At 44.3% G+C, this 22,637-nt stretch overlaps 1 protein-coding gene and 2 non-coding genes across 3 annotated transcripts in view; 2 read left to right on the forward strand and 1 right to left on the reverse strand.

The window, feature by feature from the left end:
• Positions 1-361: 361 nt before the first annotated feature.
• Positions 362-433, reverse strand: TRNAH-GUG (transfer RNA histidin (anticodon GUG)). Its single transcript has one exon. It is a non-coding gene; the product is annotated as a tRNA-His (tRNA).
• A 691-nt stretch (positions 434-1,124) lies between these two features.
• On the forward strand, positions 1,125-1,198 carry TRNAN-GUU (transfer RNA asparagine (anticodon GUU)). Its single transcript has one exon. It is a non-coding gene; the product is annotated as a tRNA-Asn (tRNA).
• Positions 1,199-10,583: 9,385 nt separating this feature from the next.
• Positions 10,584-22,637, forward strand: part of LOC132503582 (neuroblastoma breakpoint family member 6-like protein) — a 32,247-nt gene continuing 20,193 nt past the window's right edge. Inside the window, 6 exon segments of the mRNA XM_060120146.1 lie at positions 10,584-10,686; positions 10,689-10,744; positions 12,624-12,724; positions 15,029-15,264; positions 19,054-19,105; positions 19,973-20,136. Coding sequence (XP_059976129.1) covers positions 10,584-10,686; positions 10,689-10,744; positions 12,624-12,724; positions 15,029-15,264; positions 19,054-19,105; positions 19,973-20,136 — 712 coding nt within the window.

The following is a 22,637-nucleotide window of genomic DNA, read 5'->3' on the forward strand; positions in this document are numbered from 1 at the left end:
AGATTAAACCAGCAAAACAGGTCTAGGCAGGGGGAGTCGCCTATCTGATAAAATGTTTTATCTGGTCTTTAAGATCCTGCAGATTTTGAGTAACACAGCGACAACATTTTTCACCAGTTACAGCACAGGAGGCTCCTTGCAGGGCTTCCCTATTTTGGAGCAGGACCGAAGAGAAACCACTGCCCTGGGTTTCCTTCTGCTCAGACACGAGGTGAGTGCCCTGTGTGGGGTTTCCTTCCCTTCTCCTGACCTCCTGCCGCCAGGTGGCCTGGGGAAAGCAGTGCTCTCTGGCCCCCAGGCCGGTGCAAGTTTCAAGACAAAGTAAAAGGGGAGCCGGCGTGCCACGTGAGACAAAGGAGGGTGCCGTGACTCGGATTCGAACCGAGGTTGCTGCGGCCACAACGCAGAGTACTAACCACTATACGATCACGGCGCGCCACGGTCCCCGCGGCGGCAGGAATTCTTGCTCTTACGATGTTGACGTAAAATCATTCCAATTACTGCGCTGTGCCTGGACAAATGTAGGTATTCAAAGTCTTCTCTCCCGCCCGCTCTCCGTTTTCCACGCCCTCTCTCTCAATTCTCATACATGATGATCAAAACAAACCAAAGCAAACCAAAACCCAATTCTCATCTCCCCAAATCCGGCACGTGCCTCTGCACAGGCCTCCTGGGAAGTCAAGTTGTCCTCGTGCCCACCTCGCCGGCTTCCTTCCCGCCTCTTCGCGTTTGCCCCTTTGGACCAACCCTCCGCAGCCCCTGGTTCCGGCTCGCGCCCCACCGACCGCGGCCGAGCGGAGGGCGGGCAGCGCGCGCGGAGGGAACGCGGAGCCGTCACGGAGCCAAACCCGGCCTTCAGCTTCCCTCGGGGGCCCCCTCAGCTCAGGCCCGGGGGCGTCTCCGGGGCGCTGGCATCTGCGGCGGGGACACTCGGCTGCCCTTCTGCCTTCGGAATCGCCCGACGCACGGCTTTTCCACGGGACGAACGCGCTGCGTCGACTCCACGTCTGCGGTTGTCCTAGGCTTTGATGCCGTCGCCGCTGTCCTGCGAAAGGCGAGTGACTCCGCCTGGCGCGGAAGCGGTGTTTGATCTCTACAGGGTGAGAGGGCAGCAGTGCACGTGTGTCTCTGTGGCGCAATCGGCTAGCGCGTTCGGCTGTTAACCGAAAGGTTGGTGGTTCGAGCCCACCCAGGGACGCCTTTCTCCTGCCTCTTTTAGAAAGTAAAAGCTTCGTGGTTCTTTCTGCTCTGCACCACCTCTCCCGTAACGGCCGAAAAAGGCTCCTCCACTACTACCTTCCTGTCCCCCGTGTCTCGTTCACAGCACGAGGACGTAAGGTGCGATCGGAAGAGGTCGCCTGGAAATCCTCGAAAGAGTACCGCTGTCATCACTAGTTTCTGAATTCCTTTTCACGATAGACTTTCTTCTGTCCGTATTTGCACGTACTAGTATTTATTTAACCCTTTCCATATACTTTTGAAATTAAGTTGGTCCTACGATTTCACGGTTACAAAGAATGCTGCAGTCATCCTTCTTGTACAGGTATCTTTGGCCCCTTGTACAAGGTCTTCTTAGAGGGAAGAGTCCTGGAGAAGCAGTTGCTCGATCACATAGTGCTGACATGGTTCGTATGATTCCAGTTCCGCTCCTTTGTTGGCTTATTAGGTATCACTCTTTCTTTTCTTATTTTAGCGACTGCTTGAGTCTTTATAACAGACTTCTGTAACTTACCACAGTCTGCCTTCAAGCGATGCCACACCTCTTCGCATTTCTTCCCTGCCGGCCGTTATGCTATTGTCATCATGCATCTCACTTTGCATGTGTCCTAAACCCCACAATCCATCGTTATTACTTTAGAAAAATCGGTCCCATGTTTCTAAAGAGACTTAAATAATAAGAAAAATCTTACGTATTTTCCCAGGCAGATACCTTTTCTATTGTCTTTCGCCCCTTTGTGTACCTCCAGATTTCCATCTGGTGTCAGTGTACTCCTTTAACATTTCTTATAGTGTGGGTCGGCGGGTGATGAATTCTTTCAGCATTTGTATGTCTGTAGATGCCATTACTCACTTTCATTTTTGAAAGACATTTCTTGGGGAGGAGGCATAGAATTCCACGTTCTTTAAAGATGTTGCTCCACTGTCTTCTCACTGCTTCTGAGGAGAAATCTGACATAATCTTTATTTTTGTGTTGTGTATGTACTGTGTCTTTTCCCTCTGACTGCTTTGAAGATATTGTTCTATTTCAATGGAGTTTTTTTAAACAACTTTATTGGAGTATAATTGCTTCACAATGGTGTATTAGTTTCTGCTTTATAACAAAGTGAATCAGTTATACATATACATCTGTTCCCATATCGCTTCCCTCTTGCGTCTCCCTCCCTCCCACCCTCCCTATCCCACCCCTCCAGTCGGTCACAAAGCAATGCACAGTTTAATTATGATGTGGCTAATTGTGGTTTGCTTCGTGTTTCTTGTACTCACAGTGTTCATTTGGCTCTTTGGAAATTTTTCTGTCAGTGTTTCTTCAAGAATTGTTCCTTCTCTTCTGGTCTTTTCAGGGACTCCAAATTACTCATATATTAGGCCTTTTAAACTTACCTTACCACTCAGTGATGCTATGTTCATTAAAAAGCTTCTTTTGTATGTAGTTTCATTTTAGGATACTGTCAGTCGTTCATGGCTTTACGTTCCCTGATCCTTTTTTTTTTCTTTCTTTTTTTTTATTCCCCCTGCAGTGTCTAATCTGCTATTAATTCTATCTGGTGAATTACATAATATCAGATGTGATCATTTCCATGTCTAAAGTTTGATTCTGGCCATTTGTATGTGTTCTACATTTCTACTTAACTCATGGGACATATGCGACACAGTCATAATAACTGTCTTAAAGTCCTCTCTGCCAATTTTAACATCATGTCAGTTGTGGTTCAGTTTTGATTGATTAGTCTCCTCCTTACACCTCATGTTTTCCTGCCTCTTGTCATGCCTGGCATTCTTTGATTGGATGCCAGACATTGTCAAAGTTTCCCTTCTTGGGCACTGGCTATTTTGGTATTCCTCTAAACTTCCAAATAAATTATATTTCCCTCCTTTGATTTCTTACAAAACAAACAAACAAACAAACAAACAAAAGCAACCAAAAAGACTGGGTCACTTGTACATACTTGGACTTTTCTTATAATACTTACCTGATTGTATATTGAAAGTTCTTGCTGGAAGCATGTGCAAAATATTGTCTACCATGAACTAAACTGTCATCATGCCTGTCCAAGGTCCAAGAAACTGATGAAGTTAGATCCAGTTCCCCCAATTGCAGTTAGATCATCACTTAGATCAACATCAAAACCAACCACTTTTCCAGATGGTGATCACTAATATGGGGCAGAAGAGATCAGTTACACCATTAAACACTCATTTATCTGGGGAATGTTGAAAGTCAGCAGTGGTACAGTTAGAAGTGGAAATAATACCAGATTTCTCGGAGCTTCACTGTGTGACCAGCACTGTTCCTCGGGGCTTTACTGTGCAAGAACTTATTAAGTCCACATAACAACCCTAAAAGATAGTGTAGGATATTACCACCCCCCTGTTGCAGAGGAGAACACTGAAAAGCTGAGCTAACCTTTTAAGGGTCCCGCCCCCGTGACAGTGAGAGTCAGCACTCAGACCCAGGCAGTCGGCCTCCAGCGCCCTTTCCCTTGGCCATCATGCTCAGGGGTAACTGAGAAAACTTCACAAAGATTTGCATCCCCTTCTTCTTGTTCAACCTCCAAGATTTCAAAGAGAAAACGAAGATTGTAAGGAAGGCCTACAAAACACTCAGAAGCAATTAATGCAATGAAGAAGAGGAAAGAGACTAAACAGAACCATTTAGTCTTCCCAAGAAACAGACTCTATGCCTCTGGGGAGGATGCAATCACATCTCTAACCAGATGACTTTATGGGCCTTGATTTTCCTGATCTGAACTAGGGAGTTCCCAGAGGGGCTCCCAGAAAAAGTGACAGTGCCTTCCGTGTTCAAGTTTAGAGGGAACAGCTAAGCATTCCTTCCTTCTTGACTTCAGGTGAGAAGAAGTGCTCCTCGAGGAAAAAGAGGTAGGGAGGACATCCCATAGAAATCAGACAAAAGCATGCTTTTCTAAGTTCCTTAATGAACAGATCACTTTCATATTTAGCCATATTCATGTACCTTTATCATTGATTGCCTGACATTTTTCATGCTTTGATTCACATTTTTACTTGGAAAATTTATTTTGAAAATGAATTACATCTCACTACCAGAACTGAAATACCACTATGAATTGCCACAAGCAGGATGTAATTCTAAAATTAAATAAAAAGAAAACAGGTGTTATTATGGCTAATAGCAGAGTTAATAAGCAGAGCTCGTGAGTTTGCACAAACATTCCCTGGAGGTCTGGGCAGGGAGGTCTTTAGAGCAATCTAGAGCAGCACTGGGGATGCAGTGACCAATGTGAGAAAACCCTGGTTGTGCCTGGTTTACCACTGCCCTATAGTAGCCCTTAGGGTATGGACTGCTTCTTCTTTTCCAGCCGAGGGAACCTCTAAAGTGGTTCTCTCAATCAAAGCTCAGAGACCACATAGAGATCAGTATAGACCCAGGAGCTACTGGTACTAGGGATGAACGAAATGGACTAGAATGAATGTAATGTTGAGTGAGAAGTCAGGACCTTGAAATTTAAAAATCTTATGTGTACTGACTCGCTAGATGAATGACCTTGATCTGCATTATCTAATACAGTGGCCACTACACACACGTGGCAACTGAGTGCTTGAAATGCCGCTAGTGTGGAGATGTTGAATATTTCTTTTTTTACTTCATAATATGTAATTAATTTAAATTTAAATACTCTCATGTGGCTATTGGCTACATTATAAGACAGCACAGGTTAGAGAATAACCATTATACCCTAAAATCATCTGCTTTATTTCCCTGTAGCGATAAACAGATTTCATAAGATCTCACATCTAATAACAATTCTGAATGCCTTTCTCCATCTGCTTAGATACAGTTGAATGTCAATCCAGCCGCGGGTACTCCGGGGTGGGGCCGGCTGTGCAGCTGCCTTTGCTTCCTCATCAGATCCAGACACCTTCACCAAGGGAGTAAGAGCCTCAGCCAGTCCTGCTCTCTCACAGAGGGGTCTCAGCTGCCTTGGCTAGTCACACAGCTCTACCTAGGGGTCGAGCTTCCCTCCGTTCCTTCCACGTTTGATTATTATCGCTGCAGCACTCTGCAGGCGCCTATGTTGTATACTGCCGGGATTTCCTTGTTTTGGAAGGCAGCTGGGAAGAGAGTAAGGCAGTCATATCAGCAGTTGCAGGACAGTGGTCAAATTTTTGTCCCTCCGGCGCCACGTGAGGTGTGGGGCTCCCGACCCGGCGAAAGGGGCCCCACTGAGGCGGCCCGGCCCTGCCCCCGGCCCTCGAGGACAGGCCCAGAAGAGGCCAATTTGGACCGGCGGAGCCAAGAAAGGGCTCAAGCGCGGCCCGACCCCACGCTCCGGAGGTTAAAGGTCTCAAACCCTGAACCCTTGGCTGACCGAGGGTTGCGAGTTGAATCAATCTCCACGCCTTTATCAGGAGAGTCGAGGGCCAAAATCAGACCAAGAAAAATATGTGTGTGGGCTTCCCTGGTGGCGCAGTGGTTGAGAGTCCGCCTGCTGATGCAAGGGATATGGGCTCGTGCCCCGGTCCGGGAAGATCCCACATGCCACAGAGAGGCCGGGTCAGTGAGCCATGGCCGCTGAGCCTGCGCTTCCGGAGCCTGTGCTCCGCAATGGAAGAGGCCACAACAGTGAGAGGCCCGCGTACCGCAAAAAAAAAAAAAAAAAAAAAAAAAAAAGTGTGGCTCAAAGTGTGCAATTAATCAAAGAAAAAATACGATTTTCTGACAAATTGGCCTGAGCATACGGATCATCAACTAAGGCTGGAAAGCTGCAATTGCCGCAGGTTTTAGGGGAAACACCCGGAATTTCGTTCAGAGCCCTGGGGCCTTCCTTGAAAGCCTTTTCCACCCAGGTCGTCCCCGTTCCCACATCCGTCGTCCTTTATGATATTGGAGATCCTGGGTCTCACTCTGGGAGCCTCCCGTCCCCCGCCTCCTTTTTTGGAAGACAAAATTCCAAAGGTTTGCACCACTCGAATGTTTGCTTTTCAACTATCAGTCAAGGTCCTGAAAGCATCTGGACCACACTAATCAAAGGAGTAACTGACCAACAGCAGTCCTCTGATGTGCCTGAACTTCTGACTTCTGAATTCATTCAACTCAGTTCTCTGGCAGCTGGCATGGAGGCCCCTAAAGATCCCTCTAGGGAAACTCACTAGAGGAACGTTAGTAGTCAAGTCTCAGAGGTGTCATTGGAGTACCCTGACCTTTGTACAGGCACAGTTTTGGATTCCAGACCCCAGGTGGGAATTTGTAGCCTTGAGGAGGAATTGGATCCTAGTTGCAGTTCTGGTCCAGTTGCTTCTTTCCACACCACGCTCCCAAACCACAAGGGCTCTCAGTGTAGTTGGCAGCTGTGGTGTCCCCAAGTCCAGATATGGTGGTTGCAGAACGTGAACTATTGAGAGTGTTATGAGCTTGCACCCAACCTTGAAATTAGAACATCGGTAGTTCAATGGCAGTATCTGCGGTTTCATGTGCAGTACCCGGTTTTGACTCCTGGCCAAGGTATGTGTTTGCCATTCACTCTGCCACAGTTTATTTTCTGCCTCTGCAGAGCATGTGTGGGAATCTTTATTGTGCATGCAAGATTAGAAGAGTCACCCTTTTTACTATCTCTGCTGGACTGTTTATTGCACGGGTAAGTCTGTTCCATGCAGAGATCCAGCAGCCAGGAGCAATGATGCTGTCAACTGAAGAAATTGTGGAGAACCCAGCCGTGATTTTGGAATAAAAGATATTCAAGAGTTTGTCTAAACAGTAGCTTGGCAGCCTTGGGGGCCAGGTTGTGATCCTGCAGGGATTAGTGCTTGGCCTGAGGTGAAACAAACGCTCCTCCAGGTTGTATATTCCATGGTGGGAAGTCGGTTCTGGGGTGTTTCTGTAGTGTGGAACATGTGGAAATAATCTCCTTGGCATATTCACCTACATCTCTGGCTGATCTAGACAAAGCATCCTCAGGTCACTGTTTAACCCTGATTTGCAAGCTGGCCCTTGGGCTGGTCACTGGTAGCTTCTCAGTGTGCTGTAGGGATGAAGGAAGTGAACCTTCAGGAAGGAGAGTAGCCCTTGGGTGGGACATATCCATGCAAAAGTGTCTGCGATGTTAGAGGCCATGGCCTCAGGGGTGCATGGAAGGGCAAGGCTTGAATGTACTAATCTATTTATTGCTGACAGGAAGCTTGAGGAGGGTACTGGGCTTTCCAGGTAAGTGGTGTTCAGAGTCTAGATGTATCAGGAGCCTGTGGCTTCCAAGCACACCAGCAGCCTGTGCTCAGCACCCTGCCCTCAACAGTATCATTGGCTCCAGAGAGCCATACACACGTGAGAGAAGAGAAGAGGCTGAACAAAGCCCTGGCAGTTGTGTTCCCCAATTTAGACAGATGCAGTAACCTGCAAGAAGACAAGGATGGTCAGAGGCAGTGGGAATCCATCTGAATCTGTATAGCACGCACTATAAATGCATTTTGGAAGGTGACAGTGAATGTATATAGGTAGCAGTAATTATGAAGCTGTAGGACTGAGGAATTTGTTTCTTTGCCTGAGGCTCCCCCAACCTTCAAAGCCAGCAAAGCCTCACTGAATCCCTCACAAGCTTGGACTCTCTCCAACTCTCTAGTTCTGACCTCTTGACCCAGATTTTAAAGGGTTCCTGTGATTAGATCAGTCCACCTGGATAGTCTCCCCATTTTAAGGTCAACTGTATTACCTCGGCAAAGTACCTCTTGCCACGTAATGTAACATAGTTATGCAAATAATAGCCATAAAGAAGCTGGAGTGGCTATACTAACACCAGACAAAATAGACAGGAGACTTTGCAACAATAAAATGTTACCAGAGATAAAGAGTGCTATTTTATAACAATAAAAGGGTTAATCCATCAGGATGATGTAATAGTTTTAAACACAGTGCACCTAACAGAGTCCCAAAATACATGAAGCAAAAACTGACAGAATCAAAGGGAGAAACAGACAATTCAACAATAATTATGGGAGACTTCAGTACCACACTTTCAGCAGTGGATAGAACAACCAGGCAGAAGAGCAGAAGGAGACACAAGATTTAAACAATGTGACCTAACAGACATGTATAGACACTCCACCCAACAAGAGCAGAATAGTATTTCTCTCAAGTGCGCTGAGAACATTCTCCAGGAGACTATTCACTAAGACATAAAATAAGCTAAAATACATTTAAAGGGGTTGAAGTCATATACAATTTGGGACATCTCACACACCAACACTACAGTGTAGAAGCAGGGTGGCAAGCGGGTTGGGTAGTCTGTCCTCCTTCCTTCACTTTGTCATGAATGTTCAGTGGCACTTACGGAGGTGGCCGTGGTCCCACATGTTATGTATAGGGCATCAGCCTGGAAAAGCTAGGCAGCTGAAGAGAAGAGACAGATATTTCAGGGAAGTTGCCCTAGTCTCAGCCTCACAAAATCAGGGACGAATTGATACATAGGAAGTAAGCAGAGGTCAGATCACTTTCTGTCCTGCCTGTCTGTGCCTCTCTTTAAAACCTCAGCTTCTATGTCACTAGATCCCACTGCACAGGAGTGCTATGGGTCACCACCAACAACCATAGACCCATGATCTTAATGTTTACTGTGCTCTGGCTGAGAATACAACCACAGGTCAATAGCTTTGGGTCAACACAAACTATCAGTCAGAGTTCTACGAAAACTGCTCTGGGCATAAGGAACAGCATTCGTTTCCTAGTCATCCCAAATTAGGTGGCCACTGCATGTATTGAAAGAAACATATAAAAAGTATTTCAGTGACTTTGACAAGTTAGAAAGAAACCCTGTGGTGCTAGGATGACATTTACAGGTGACAAGCATGACATCTTATATATAGATTAAAACACAAAGCAACCTACAGGAGAAGAGGAGGGTGGGACTGGAGGCAGGGAAGTCAAACCTGATTTCAAGTTTAATGAGAAGCCTACATGCTTCCCCAGTCAGTGAAAAGAAGCCACCATAACATTGGTCTCCAGCAAGAAGGTAAATAAGACACAATCTGGCTGGTAATCCTTATAAATTAATTATGCACACACGGAGCACAGAATTATACTCAGGATTTTTTCCCCACAATATTAAAATGGTGTGGAAAAAACTAGAGAATCAAAGAAGAACACCAAGACTATCTAAAAGTTTTCAATTTTTCTTTTTTTGAAATTTTAAAATTTGTGTAAGGGTTGACATGTAGTATCATTTATAATTTAAATTTTTTTCATATTTATTTTATCCCTTTTCCCTTTTTAAAGTTTATTTTTCTCTCCTTTTTTCTTTGATTAAATTTTCCAGAAAGTTGCCAATTTTACTGTATTTCATTATTTTTTTCTCAAAAGAACCAGATTTTAAAGTTTATTTCATTTTTCATTCTACTGCTTTTCTCTTTACTGACTCCTTACTTCTTTTTATTAGAGCTTTGAGATATAATTTACATATACCCAAAATTCACCATTTTAAAGTATGTAGTTAAGTGATTTTTAGTATATTCACAAAATTTTGCAGCCATTCGATTCATCATTTAAAGTTTTTTGCTTTATTATTTTCTCTTTTCTGCTTTCTTTGAAGTTGCACGTTTTTGTTCTTTTTCTTGCTTGTTAGGCTAATACTTCATTTTTATTCCTTTAAAAATAATAAAATAATTTTGACTGTGTATTTACCCCCTTAATATAACTAAAAGTTTTCAATTTTTCTGTAAGAAAAGTGTCTTCATGACAGTCCTTAAGACAATGAAAGAATTTGGGTTAATCTCGATCCCTTGATGTTTTCTATGCTTGTAAGAATAAACAGTATAAAATAGGCTTGAATTTTAGAAAGAGACAGGTCTGTGGTTTCAGTACAAGAGAGACTAGCTGCTGAGGGGTTGTCCCCATCAGTGGTGACCTTCAGAACAGACCCGGTGGCCTTGAGTCTCAGTGTGGCCTAGGCAACTAGAAGACAGGGGCTCCCAAGGTTCCATGACAGCGCCACCTTCCATTTCTGTTACTGCGACGCCGCATGGTTACCTGCACACTGGGCCCTCCCTCGGGCACTCTTGTCAGAGCCTAACCTCTGAGCTTTGCCATCTTGTGCCTTATTTTTGTGGTTAAGGATTCTCAGTTGTGGACTGCTGACAAAGTCTGGCGTGAACTAAGTAATGAATTACATCTGCATTCTTTACACCTGTTTAAATACATTTTTTCACTTAATGAAACCTTATTGAGGTATAATTTACATACTATAAAACTCACCCAATATAATTGTATGCTTCAGTGATTTTAGTAATTTACCAGGCAGTGCGGCCATCACCAGAATCCATCACTTGTTTTTAATTTATTATTTGTTTGGGTTTCTTCTCCCCAGGTTTCGGCTCTACTTCTTCCACCATAAGCTTCAGCATGGCAGTATCTCGCACCACTTTCTCTGGTCAGAGAACAGAAATGAGCATCCTGGAAACCAACCAGTACTTGTGCTTCCATCTGGAAAAAAGCAAACAGGAGTTCGAGACCTCACAGAGAAATTCCTCATGTCCCAAGCTACTGCTAGCTGCAGAAATACAGTAAGTCTTATGGGTTCACAGTCACCAGAGTGATAAATGATTGTCCATCTTCCCTCCAAGCACCTAAACACCCTCCAGACTTTCTTTTCTCTTCTTCATCAAATCAAATCAAATAACTCTCATCCTTACTGTACTCCTAGAAAGGTGGAAGTGGGTAGTTTACCCTCATTTTGCAGAGGATGGAAACACTGAGGCACAAAGGAGTAAAGTTTGCAGTGAGAGTGTATGGAGGAATAGAGGCTGAGATCTCGGTTCAGGCACTAAACTTTCTTTTCTCTCCCAGGAATACGTGTCAGATTCTTGTTGGCTTAAACATGTCAGAATTTAATTCAAACTTTTATGAGCACCCGTTTGCAAAGCACAGTTCTAGCTGCACTCAGGGAGAAAGAAGTGATAGGAGACCCCATCTACCTTAAAGGAGTTTAAAGCTCTCTGTTCCCAAGTGCACCACAGATATCCGGAGATGAGAACATCAATAACAGAGTGGAGGGGTGGAGCTGTAGTGACTGAGGAACAGGGGAGCAAGGGCACTAGAGGGACAGGGATATAAGGGGAGGATTCTTACTGACCCTGAAATTGAGTTTGCTTTCAAATTTCTACCAGTATTTTTCAATAAACCAATGGAGTATAAAATTTGCTATCCAACTTACTGACATGGGCCGAAAAGTAGAAATTAAAGCCTACTTGTCAAAGAAGTGAAAAGACAAGCTTTGGGGTGTGGGAATGTTAGGATTTTAGTATCAATTATTATAATCATAATGCAGCTTTTTTTGAAACTGCAGAAGAATAAAGGTATCATCCAACATCTTTGTGTAAAGGTAATACAGTGCAGTGATTAAGAGCATGTACCCTGGCACCAGACTTCCTGGATTTAAAACCAAGTTATTTATCTTATCTCTGCCTCAGTTTCTGCATCTGTAATGCTACTAGGACTAGTATCTACCTCCTCAGGTAGCGGTGATGATCACAGGATGATAATTCTCGAAAATCTACTAGAAGAGGGCCTTGGCAAACACTGTGTATTAGTTCTGCCTCCAGACTAACACACAGCACCTGTTAGCATTTGAGCATATGTCTTTCAGACTTTTTTCCCTTCATACACATTTTTACACAGTTTGTATCCAGATAAACTTTAAAACTTTTTAGGGACCTCCCTGGTGGCGCAGTGGTTAAGAATCCACCTGCCAATGCAGAGGACATGGGTTTGAGCCCTGGTCGGGGAAGATCCCACATGGCGCGGAGGAACTAAGAGCGGGCACTATAACTACTGAGCCCGCCCGCCTAGAACCTGTACTCCACAGTGAGAGAAGCCACCACGATGAGAAGCCCGCACAATGAAGAGTAGCCCCCGCTCACTGCAACTAGAGAAACCCCACGTACAGCAATGAAGACCTAACACAGCCAAAAATAAATGAATAAATAAAAAATTTTTTAAATCTTTGAAATATTGGGGAATTACAGAAACACTCAATGTGGGACAACTGTCAGCCCTACAGTCCTTGGAGCCTTCCCCAAAACACGGGAAATTCCTACTCCATGCCCCAGGTTAATATTCTACTTAAGAGGCTGCAAGGCTTGGTAAAGTTTTGGAGTCAGAATTCAGGGTATGTGAATTCTGACTTTGCTTCATTCCAGTTGAGTCATCTTGAGCAAGTTATTATACCTGCCTGTGAGCTTCTCTTTCCTCAGCTCTAACATGGGGAGGAATCAAATGCCAAGTAGTTGGGAGGCTGAGGAATCAGATGTGGAAATCCCTGCGTAGAGCCTGCTTCCAAGGTTACATCAGTCCCCAGGATGGACCCTGCCTCCTCCCTTGAAGGCAGTGACCACAGCAGCCTGTCCAGCTTTCCCCTGAGGCAGCGTCTCCTTTTCCCCAGAGTGTGAAGAGTACAAAGACCTCATTGAATCTGTGCTGGAGGAGGAAGTGCTGCTTGAGGAGGGGGAGCTGGCAGAGAAGATGAGACCGGCTGCAAGGCTTGGGTAAGGAGGAAGCTGTGTGGGAAAGTGTGTGAAGTGGGGAAGCCCAGGCTGATAGAATAAAGAGCAAATCTGTGCAAGGAGAAGGGCAGAAATGTACACGGCAGGCCCAGAACTAGACAAAGACAGCCTGTGGGGCTGTGGGAACTGGATGGTGGACTAGTTAGGCCTCTGGATTCTCCCTCAAATACTATATGAATAAAATGGAGACACATGCCTGGGTTGGAATACTAGCAATGTGGCTTCTAGCTGTGTGACCTTGGGCAAATGTACTTAACTTTCCAGCATCTCAGTTACATCAGCTACGTCATCTGTAAAATGGAAATACGAACAGTGTCTACCTCAGAGAATTATGAAGATTAAATGCATGATTACCAGTGGTTAGAACCCTCTCTCACACATGTGAAGCTCTCAACAAATATTTGCTGTAATTATTATACTTGTTCTTACTTTTTATAAGTGTGGTGATTGTCATCTTTTTTTAATATTAGATTTGGTTTTGTTTAATTAATTAATTTATTTATTTATTTTTAGCGGTACGCGGGCCTCTCACTGTTGTGGCCTCTCCTGTTGCGGAGCACAGGCTCCGGATGCGCAGGCTCAGTGGCCATGGCCCACAGGCCCAGCCACTCTGCGGCATGTGGGATCTTCCTGGACCAGGGCACGAACCCGTGTCCCCCGCATCGGCAGGTGGGCTCCCAACCATTGGGCCACCAAGGAAGCCCTAGATTTGATTTTTATTAGTTATTCAGTCCCGACTTAAGGACTTCATGCTGGCAATGGAGTCCTGACCCCTGAGAGGGGCTTTTTGATGGTGACTGCCCCAGGTTATGCAGCCTCAGGGTTGGGCCTGTGTTAAGACTAGGCCCCTGGGGTGGTGGCAGCCTGGGGACTGCGAGGACCTCTGCTCTTGACAGGCCCGGGGCTTGGCCATGGCTGGCAAGGAGACACTCCTAATTTCCAGTTTTCCAAAGTACCTTTTATGATAATAATGTTTCTCCTCCCCAACTTTGATTTTTTTTTTCAAAGTATCAGACAATGTGGAGTGTTAACTGGGAGAGCCATTGAGTAGATAGATAATTGAGCAGCTGTTGCCTAGGAAATGAATTATTAATTTGCAAGGACCAGCATTGCCCATCCTTAGAGAGTTTCAAACATAGGGTAGATTGTGGCATTTAAGACGTCTTTTAACCTTGGTTAAAATGAAATCTGAGGGCTTCCCTGGTGGTGCAGTGGTTGAGAGTCCGCCTGCCGATGCAGGGGACACGGGTTCATGCCCTGGTCTGGGAAGATCCCACATGCCGCGGAGCAACTAGGCCCGTGAGCCATGGCTGCTGAGCCTGCGCGTCCGGAGCCTGAGCTCCACAATGGGAGAGGCCACAACAGTGAGAGGCCCACATACCGCAAAAAAAAAAAAAAAAAAAAAAAAAGAAATCTGAGAAGCTCAATTTTGTAAGACCCACTAAAGCAGAGATATTTGATTGAAGGAGGCCTAGGTCTGGAGCCCTGTTTCTCCTGGTCTCTGCCTTTACCTCCTCTGACACTTTTTAGGAACTCTAAGGAATAGAGTTTGAAAGACAGTCTGTAGAAGATCACTTAGTGGTGAGGAGATTCAGGCATCAGATGGGGTAGATGACAATATCTAGTCTAGTATTAGGATTACGTGGTTCTAAGTATTAACTGATTGCCTACTTGGGTGTATACACGCTACTGTGTACTGTAACTTGGGTAATACGGCACTGTCTCCAGCCTCACAGAGCTCACATTCTAGATTGGAATCTATCTATTGGAAATATTTGTACAATAATTAGAAAACTGTGAAATCCCACATAGAGTAATGCAATTGTTACTCAGAATTTTAATTGTTACTCTTAAGTGCCTCCTTACTAATTACGGCTTATCTTCTAGTCATTCAAAGGAATGCTCTTCATCTTGACCCTCTCACTGATTTTTCTTTTCATCCTTTCAATTAATATCAGATGTACCTGTCCAATACTTCTGTACCTGACTTCCCACCACACACACTTTCTGCATAATGCTTGATGTTGCATATGACATTGAAATGGGTGTGGGCTGAAGTGAGGAACTGAAAGGGCTTCTTTTTAAAGCAAAATTAATGAAAAAGAAAGAGACAAACCCAATGCTATTTTACTCATTCCCTCTGTCACAGGCAAGGCACACAACCTGTGCAAGAATTCAACATGGGGAATTTCTTACGAGTAATCTAAGAGATATCTCTGCTGAAATTCCCATAATTTATCATTCATGACTTTCACTTTTACATTTTACTTTTCTTTCCCACTCTAGGAGATATGATCCCCTAATTCAGGCTCAGGCCCGAGAACTGACCCACTTACGACAGAAGCTACAGGAAGGGAAAGGTGTCTGTTATTTTTTCATGCAGCATGCAAAGAACACAGTCAAGTCTTTTGGGAGTCTCCTCAGGAGCACTGACGTTACCTACTACCAGAGACAGAGATTCTGTGAGCTACTGGCCCAAGGAAGCCAGCTGGCAGAGAGACTTGCCAGCAAACTCACCACTGGTAAGTTGGCTTACAGGTTCTGAGGACCCTTAGCTCCTCCCAAGGTCCTAGCCTCACATAAGACTCCGTACCTCCACGACTTTAAGTGTGACTTTTTAGCCAGATGTCCTGCTGTTTTGTGCCAGTCTCAGCCAAAGGATAGTGACGCTGTCAGCTAGAAAAACCTGGGGGTCCTCCCCTGGGCCCGAGGCAATCCCCCACAGACATTTCCCGTTTTGAAGCCAATGTTATGGCTGGACCAACCCTTGTGGTTCTTATTATGATTGCAAGATACACCTCAACAACAACCATCAGGGAACTTTGAAAAACATGAGGTGTATTACTCACACTTCCTGGAGGGTACACGGCTCCCCCAGGGCCGCCCAGTGAGGTCAGGGGTAGAGAGGGAGACAGCACTGGCCTGTGGTTCTGTTTAATTTGGGTTGAGGCTGGGGTGCCTAGGGTTTTGTGGGTTCACTCTTTATTTGTGAATTTAAAACAGAAGAGGGGGAATTAAAGTGCAGGAAAGAAAAAGAAGCGGTCAAACACCAGTTATCTAAATCAACCAGGGATCTCTAAATCAAGAGGAACTTCAGAGGTGGGGCAGCCTGCTTCTTCATCTAGTCCTGTAGCTGCCCATGTGATTCTATGAGATGGCTGTCTTTGAAGTGGATGCCTCAGGAATCAGTAATAATATCAGGCACTCGGGTTACAATTTTAAAAGAAGAGGACGGTCAGGTGCTTACACTCCACCTGCCGTTCACCTCACATTCTGGGGACTATGACAATGTGAGGACTGGCTGGGGGCGAGTACAGGGGAGAATACACGGGGCTGGAGGCCACATTGTTACAACTGCCTCCTTCATCACAGGGTTTTGGACCAGGAGGCAGCAGCCATCCAATCAGTTTTGGTTTTTAAGGATAATTGACATACAGTAAAATGACCCATTGTAGTATCAGTTCTGTGAGTCTTGAAAAATGCATGCAGTGGTAAAAGCACCACCACAATCAAGATGTAGACTAGTTCCATCACTCCTAAAAGTTCCCTTGTGCCTCTTTGTAGTCAGCCATTTTCCCCAAACCCAGTCCCTGGCAACCACTGGGTCTGTTTTCTGTCCCTTTAGACTTTTCATCTCCAGAATGTATCAGTAGTTTGTTCCATTTTTATTGCTGAGTACTATTCCCTTATAGAGATGTACCACTTTTTGTTTATCCATTCATCCACAGTTTGGGCCAATTATGAATAATAGCTGTTAAGATTCACATACAGATTTTTGTGTGAGAATACATTTTCACTTCACTTCACTTGGGTAAATATCTAGGAGTGAGATTGCTGGGTCATAGGGTGAGTGTACGTTTAACTTATAAGACACTGCCTTCTAGGTAATTAAGGTTGTGAATTTTCATTTTTGCTTCATTTTTAATGAACACTTGTCTTTCAGAATAGGATTGTGTGATAATGATTAAATGGCAAAAACAAAACATGATTTTGTGCAATTAACAAAAAGGTACTGCAAGCAAAATAAAAATGTTTCTTGGTAACACACACACACACACACACACACAAAGAAACTGCCAAACTGTTTTCCAATGTGGTTATACCATTTCACATTCCCCCTAGTGATGAGTCAGCATTCCAACTGTTCCCCAACACCAGCTCTTGATATTTTCAGGTATTTTGCTTTTTGTCTTTTAATAGGTGTGTGGTTGCTTATCATTGTGGTTTTAATTTTCATTTGCCTATTCACTAATGATTTTGAGGATCTTTTCATATGCCTATTGACCATCCAAATATCTTTGGAAAAGTGAGTGTTCATATATTTTATCCATTTTAAAGTTGAGTTGTTTGTTTTCTTATTATTAAGTCTTGAGAGTTCTTTATATTTCTGGATAAAATTCATTATCAGATATTTGACTTGTCAATATCTTCTACCGGTCTGTGGCTTATCTTTTCATTCTCTTAACTCCCTTTCAGAGAGAAGAATTTCTTAATTTTGATGAAGTCCATCTTATGGATCATAAGTTTGTAGTTCTATCTAAGAACTCTTTGCCTAAAACAAGGTTCTTTGCCTTTCCATGTAGATTTTACAATCAGCTTGTCATTATCTATTTAAATCCTGTTGGGATTTTGAGTGTCATTGCTTTAAATCTATGAAAAGTTTGAGGAGAATGGACATTTTTAATAATATTGAGTTTTCTAATTAATGATCATAGTGTCTTTCATCAAGTTGAGCTATTGTTTGTTTTCTCTTATTTATCCATATTTCAATGAACAAACAAACCTTCTACTTATTGTTTTATGATGGCGACTGCAGACATCAGAGAAGAAACTATGTCTCCTAACACAAACATGAGCAGGCATGGTACAGCTGAATAAACCTTTCAACTTATTTAAGGAAGTTCCTTATTTGCTGAGAGTTTTATTTTGAATTGATGTTGAGTTCTGTCAAATGCTTTTCGTTCATCTGTTGAGATGATTATATGTTTTTATTATGTTGAGTACTTTTAGATTGTACTCTGGACATTTTGAATATTATATTGTGAGACACTGGGTCCTGTTAAAGTCCTCTGGAAATTATTTCCTAGTGGGCAATCAACCTCTTCTAGGTTCAGACTGCAAGTTCTGTCTCACCTTCTATGGGCAGTAGTTCCAATGTCAGTTTAGTGTTCAGGGACTTTGATGTGTTGTTTGGGTCAGTCCAGCAAATATGTCACTAGGTTTAGTTTGCACTAGCTAGTGTTTTATATGGTAATTCAGATCTCTAATCCTTTGCCATGATTCCTTGGGTCTGTTCCACACATGTTCAGTTTGGGGATGAGCCCTGGGATTTTTGACAGTTTGTAGACAGTTTTCCAGCCTCTCCCCTCTCTGCCATTTCTTCCCTACTTTCCAGTTCCCAAGTGTCCTTTTTCCAAGTCCCTCTGCTCAGAAAGATTGGGTTTTCCCAGTCATTTCTCCTGTCTCACTGTCTTGCAGTTCCACACGACTGGGGCTACTTTAAGAGCAAGGAGGCAAGAAAATTGAGAAAGAAAAAAAAAAAGAGGGGACACTCTTCACACTTTTCAGACAAGAGGTCCCTTTTGGACTAGAGAGCTAGATTCTCATTTGTGGTTAAGGTCCCTGCTCAGCTGCCTCGACAATACAGTTCTGCAACTGGGCTGGTCTCTGGGCAGGGTCAGGAGAGAGAGAGAAAAAAAAAAAGAGAAACGGAAAAGAAGGGAAGATTCTCTTTACAGTCATCAGCATGCAGAGGTCCCTTGGTCCAGTCAGTTGCTTAGAAACAGGTGGTTTCTCCTAAACTATTTACTCCTCAGTGGCTGCTGCAGGGTCTGTGTGAGAGGAATAATGGGACTCACAACCATGGTCCCTCAACCCAGTTTGTGGGGGAAATGAAGGTTACAGCTGAAGAAGTATAGAATACAGCTGGGCAAGTATCCTGTGTGCTGGGGAACAGGACATTTTAAACTTTTTGCCTGGATTCAGTAGCAGACATCATGGGGACGATTCACCACACCAGCAACAGTGTTCATTGTTGCTCAGGAAAGCCTGCCAGGCTACTCCTCTAAAGACACAACCTGAGCCCTCCTGGAATAATTCTTTCAGAGCGTTATGAACAAACATGTAGGTATAAAAAAATAAATAAAATTCTAAAATTCTAAATAAATAAAGTAAAAATTCCCCCCAAAACAAACAAACAAAAAACAAACATGTAGGGTATTATGGCTCTGTCAGATAGGCCCTTGTATTTGTAAGGCATGAAATGGGACCTGCTCAATTTCCTACTAGCTGTCTCTGTTTTTGGTTCACAGGAAATCATCATGGTAGGAAGGATGAAGACGGACAGGAGCCACTGGCACCCAGGTAACTCTGAATGATGAAAGGGCTGTTAACGGAATGGTGAAATCTAGAGAGGATTCCAGAAGCAAGAAACCCAGAGGCCAAAGGTCCCAGATCCAGGAGAAACCAGAAACTGCTGATTGTACCTATTTCATTCATTCATCATACAATGATATGTCCTATTAATACATGTTTTCTGTTCTCTTTGCAGTTCTTGTATTAGTTACCATTCCTTAGTAATTCCTCAGGTTAAGTTAACTAGAGTCATTCTGACCTAAAGGTAAACCAGCCAGAGATCCCTGGCTTCTATTTTCTAAAAACCTGCATGGTTAAAAGCTAAAGTGAGATGCCTATCTGGTTTCTGCACAGTTTCCTGAGATATGTTGGCAGATGTTTCATAGCCAGAAATATCTTGAAAAATAAAGTCAATCATATCAAACATTTAGAGAGAGAGAGAGAGAGAGAGAGAGAGAGAGAGAGAGAGAGAGAGGTCTAAAAGCTGCAAGAGCCCTAGGAGGTTACATTGCCTCAGGAGCAAAATAAAATTTGTCCACAGTATTTTAAAGCCAATATTATAGGTCTCTGTGTGTCCGGTGTGTCAGAGTGTATTTTAGAGGAGTCGTTGAGTCTACTTCCTCATCCGCGTTATGAGGTCAGTACACTGAACACTTGCTGCTCTCTCTCCTACCCCAACTCTAGGCACACTATAACCCCAGTCAGAAGTGGATTGTTACGCTTTCTTTCTCTGAGAGGATGACCCCTTTGGTTTCTGGTGCCTCTTCCATGAGCTTCAGATCAGGACCAGCTGTGAGGCTGTGGTTCCAGGTTGCCTTAGTTGAATCTCCTGTCTTGCCTTCCCTCCACCCTCCCTCCTCTCCATTCCCCACCCAGGGTCAGCAGGGGGTTCCAGGAGGAAGAAGTGAATGAAGTCCTGGAGGACTCACTGGATGAAAGGTATCTGACTCATTCCAGTTTCCACGACTCCCACCAGCCTCCCAGCAGGAATGCCTTTGTGTGTGATGTGCAGGAGGCGACCTCTGCTGTGGATGTAGCCAGTGAGTACTCCCAATTAAAGAGAATAACCCCCAACAACCAGAAGACTGAATAATAAAGCTCTGGTAGCTTTTACATGCTCACCACCTCTGTCTACGTTGATTGAGATCATCTCTGCAGGCAGTCCCTAAAAACTAACCTTGAAATATGAAAAAGTGATTAGGCTGAACACAGTTCTGGGTCCAAGTTTTAAGTACAAGTCCCTGGTGAGTCTGGTCATTTGCATTTGCATTGTTCCTGGTCCACACCTCACCTCCATCCCTCTGTCCGCCACTGGCATATGCAAGCTGAGGAACCCCAGGCAAACCAGAATGCAGAGAGTGAAGGGATCATGGCAAACTCTCTGCCACCCTTCAACACATGCATGGAATCTGTCTAATAAACTTCCTTCTTTAAGATGATGCATCTTAGCTTTTCTGAATTGTTCTTGCTATTTATAGTTCCAGAACGGTGTCCCTTAGGATTTTCTAGCTGTCCAAGAATATTGGCAGTCTTGCCCATATTTGGGGCCCACTTATCATGGTTCCTGAGTTCAAGCACCAGTGTCCATCCCTCCTCAGGTGGCTTGTCTCCCCATAAGGTTCCATCTTAGTACTAGAATATCGGTGGTGTCCCTAAGGCCAAGGCTCTGATCTTGGCAACACTTGGGTAAATGGCCAGGGTTCCCATTCTTTGTGCAACACAAGATTTGGTGGGGTTATTTTTGTTTGTTTGTGGGTTTAGTCTCAGTGCAGTATTCTAATCTAAACCAACAACTAGCATATCTACTAGAGAAATGGCTGAATCTAGCAGCAATACCACTAACATGCCCCTTTCCAAAAAAACCCACCCAAACTAGCCAGCGAAGCTCCTCCATGAGTAAGAGCCCCTGGGTTAACAGACACATTGGTGTGTGTGTGCAGACTAAGACCTCAACTTTCATCTCCTTTCCCCTACTTGAATGACTTTCCTTTGGGGACAAAAGTTTGGATTGTTAGAGGACAATACGTTTTATATTCTCTTCTAGGCATGAGAAAGAAACTATCTTAATTTGCTCACTGTTAACTGAGTTTTTCATAGTGATATAAACCACATTAGGTTTTGTCTTTTTGCCAGTGATGGGTATAAGTACGAGTCTTTTGTTACTCAGTCCATTCCTTTACAAAGGTATCTTCACTCCTGCTTCCCATTTCACCCTGTGGTGCAGAGGGAGGTCTTTGCCATCTCTTAAAGATGTTCAGTCATAAATCAGGTGGGAGAGGTATTTAGTAGAGAGGAATACCTTCCTAGTACCCACAAAGTCATACTGAAGAGGGGGCCACTCCTTTCCCAGTGCTAGACAACCCCTACTCAGAGGCCTTCAGCGTTTTCCCACCTTGTGTCAACCTCCCTTAGACTTCCCAGATCCTTGTGTAGGAGGCGGCTCTATGGAGTGAGCTTGGCCCTGGGCCAAGCTTTGTTTGAAAGCCTAAGGGCTCTTAAAGGAAGCTACCTGGTGTTCCCTGATGAGAAGATGAATTGGCAGAAGAATGGTGAAAGGCAGGGATCTTGCTGAGAGGCCCCCGGCCACCCCATTACTGGTAAGGATTTTCCACCTTCTACATCATTCCATGTCCTGGGGGAATGGCTGCAGTAGATGAGATCCAGAACCTGTGCCAGCACCTGAAGGGAATCCTTTTCATCAATGCCTGCCTTCCAGAAAAGCTGGAACATCATCTCAGAATTTCTAGCCAAAGAAACGGTAGGGGAGGCCCAAGTTTGCCTGCTTCTGGCCATGTGTATCTCTCTAAGGACCAGCCTCCTGTGCAGGGCTTTACAGACTTCAAGAGCTTTGATATACCTTACTTCACTTACTTCTTATAAATGGCCTGACTAGGCAGATGGGGCAGGTACTATTATTCTTACTTGATAGGTGAGTAAGTAGGCTCTGATAGGTTTGCCCCAAGGCTGAGCTATGCCTCCATCCTAGAGCTGTCTGACCTCCAAAGCCATGCTTGTGATTCCTGTGCTGTATACTTTCTGCTCCTCTCCTCTTGTGTGATCGTCATTCAGCAGAACTCAGGTTTCTGAGCTCTTTTTCCAGCAGACTGAGGGTCTCCACGGCTGCATCCTCACCCCCTCCCTTTTGTCTTCGTTACTCTTCATGGTCCCCAAGGTGGTTCTTGTTCCCACATCCTCCTCTTAGATTGCATTCACACAGAGGCCATCATTCCACAGTCTTGTGCTGGGACAGTGAGCTGGCCCCTTCCCACACCAAAGCAGCAGCTATTTAATAGGAAAAGGTTTCTTTCTAATTGCAGCCGCTAGGTGTGATATTACATATGAATGTTTTGGCATTTGTTAAGGGCCATGTGAAAGTTAAGCTTCTGCCCCGTCACGCTGAAGTCCCAACCCTTGAGTGCCGGTTTTGTTCTGAGCTGAGACAGAAACACAGGACAAGGAACTGCAAAAAGCATCCTCTTAAGCAAATGTGTGTAACTTGTCTAAACTGTAATTATTTCCTGGAACAGGATGCACTTCTCAC

The sequence above is a fragment of the Mesoplodon densirostris genome, chromosome 2 (assembly GCF_025265405.1).
Source record: "Mesoplodon densirostris isolate mMesDen1 chromosome 2, mMesDen1 primary haplotype, whole genome shotgun sequence".
In the NCBI taxonomy this organism is placed as follows: domain Eukaryota; kingdom Metazoa; phylum Chordata; class Mammalia; order Artiodactyla; family Ziphiidae; genus Mesoplodon; species Mesoplodon densirostris.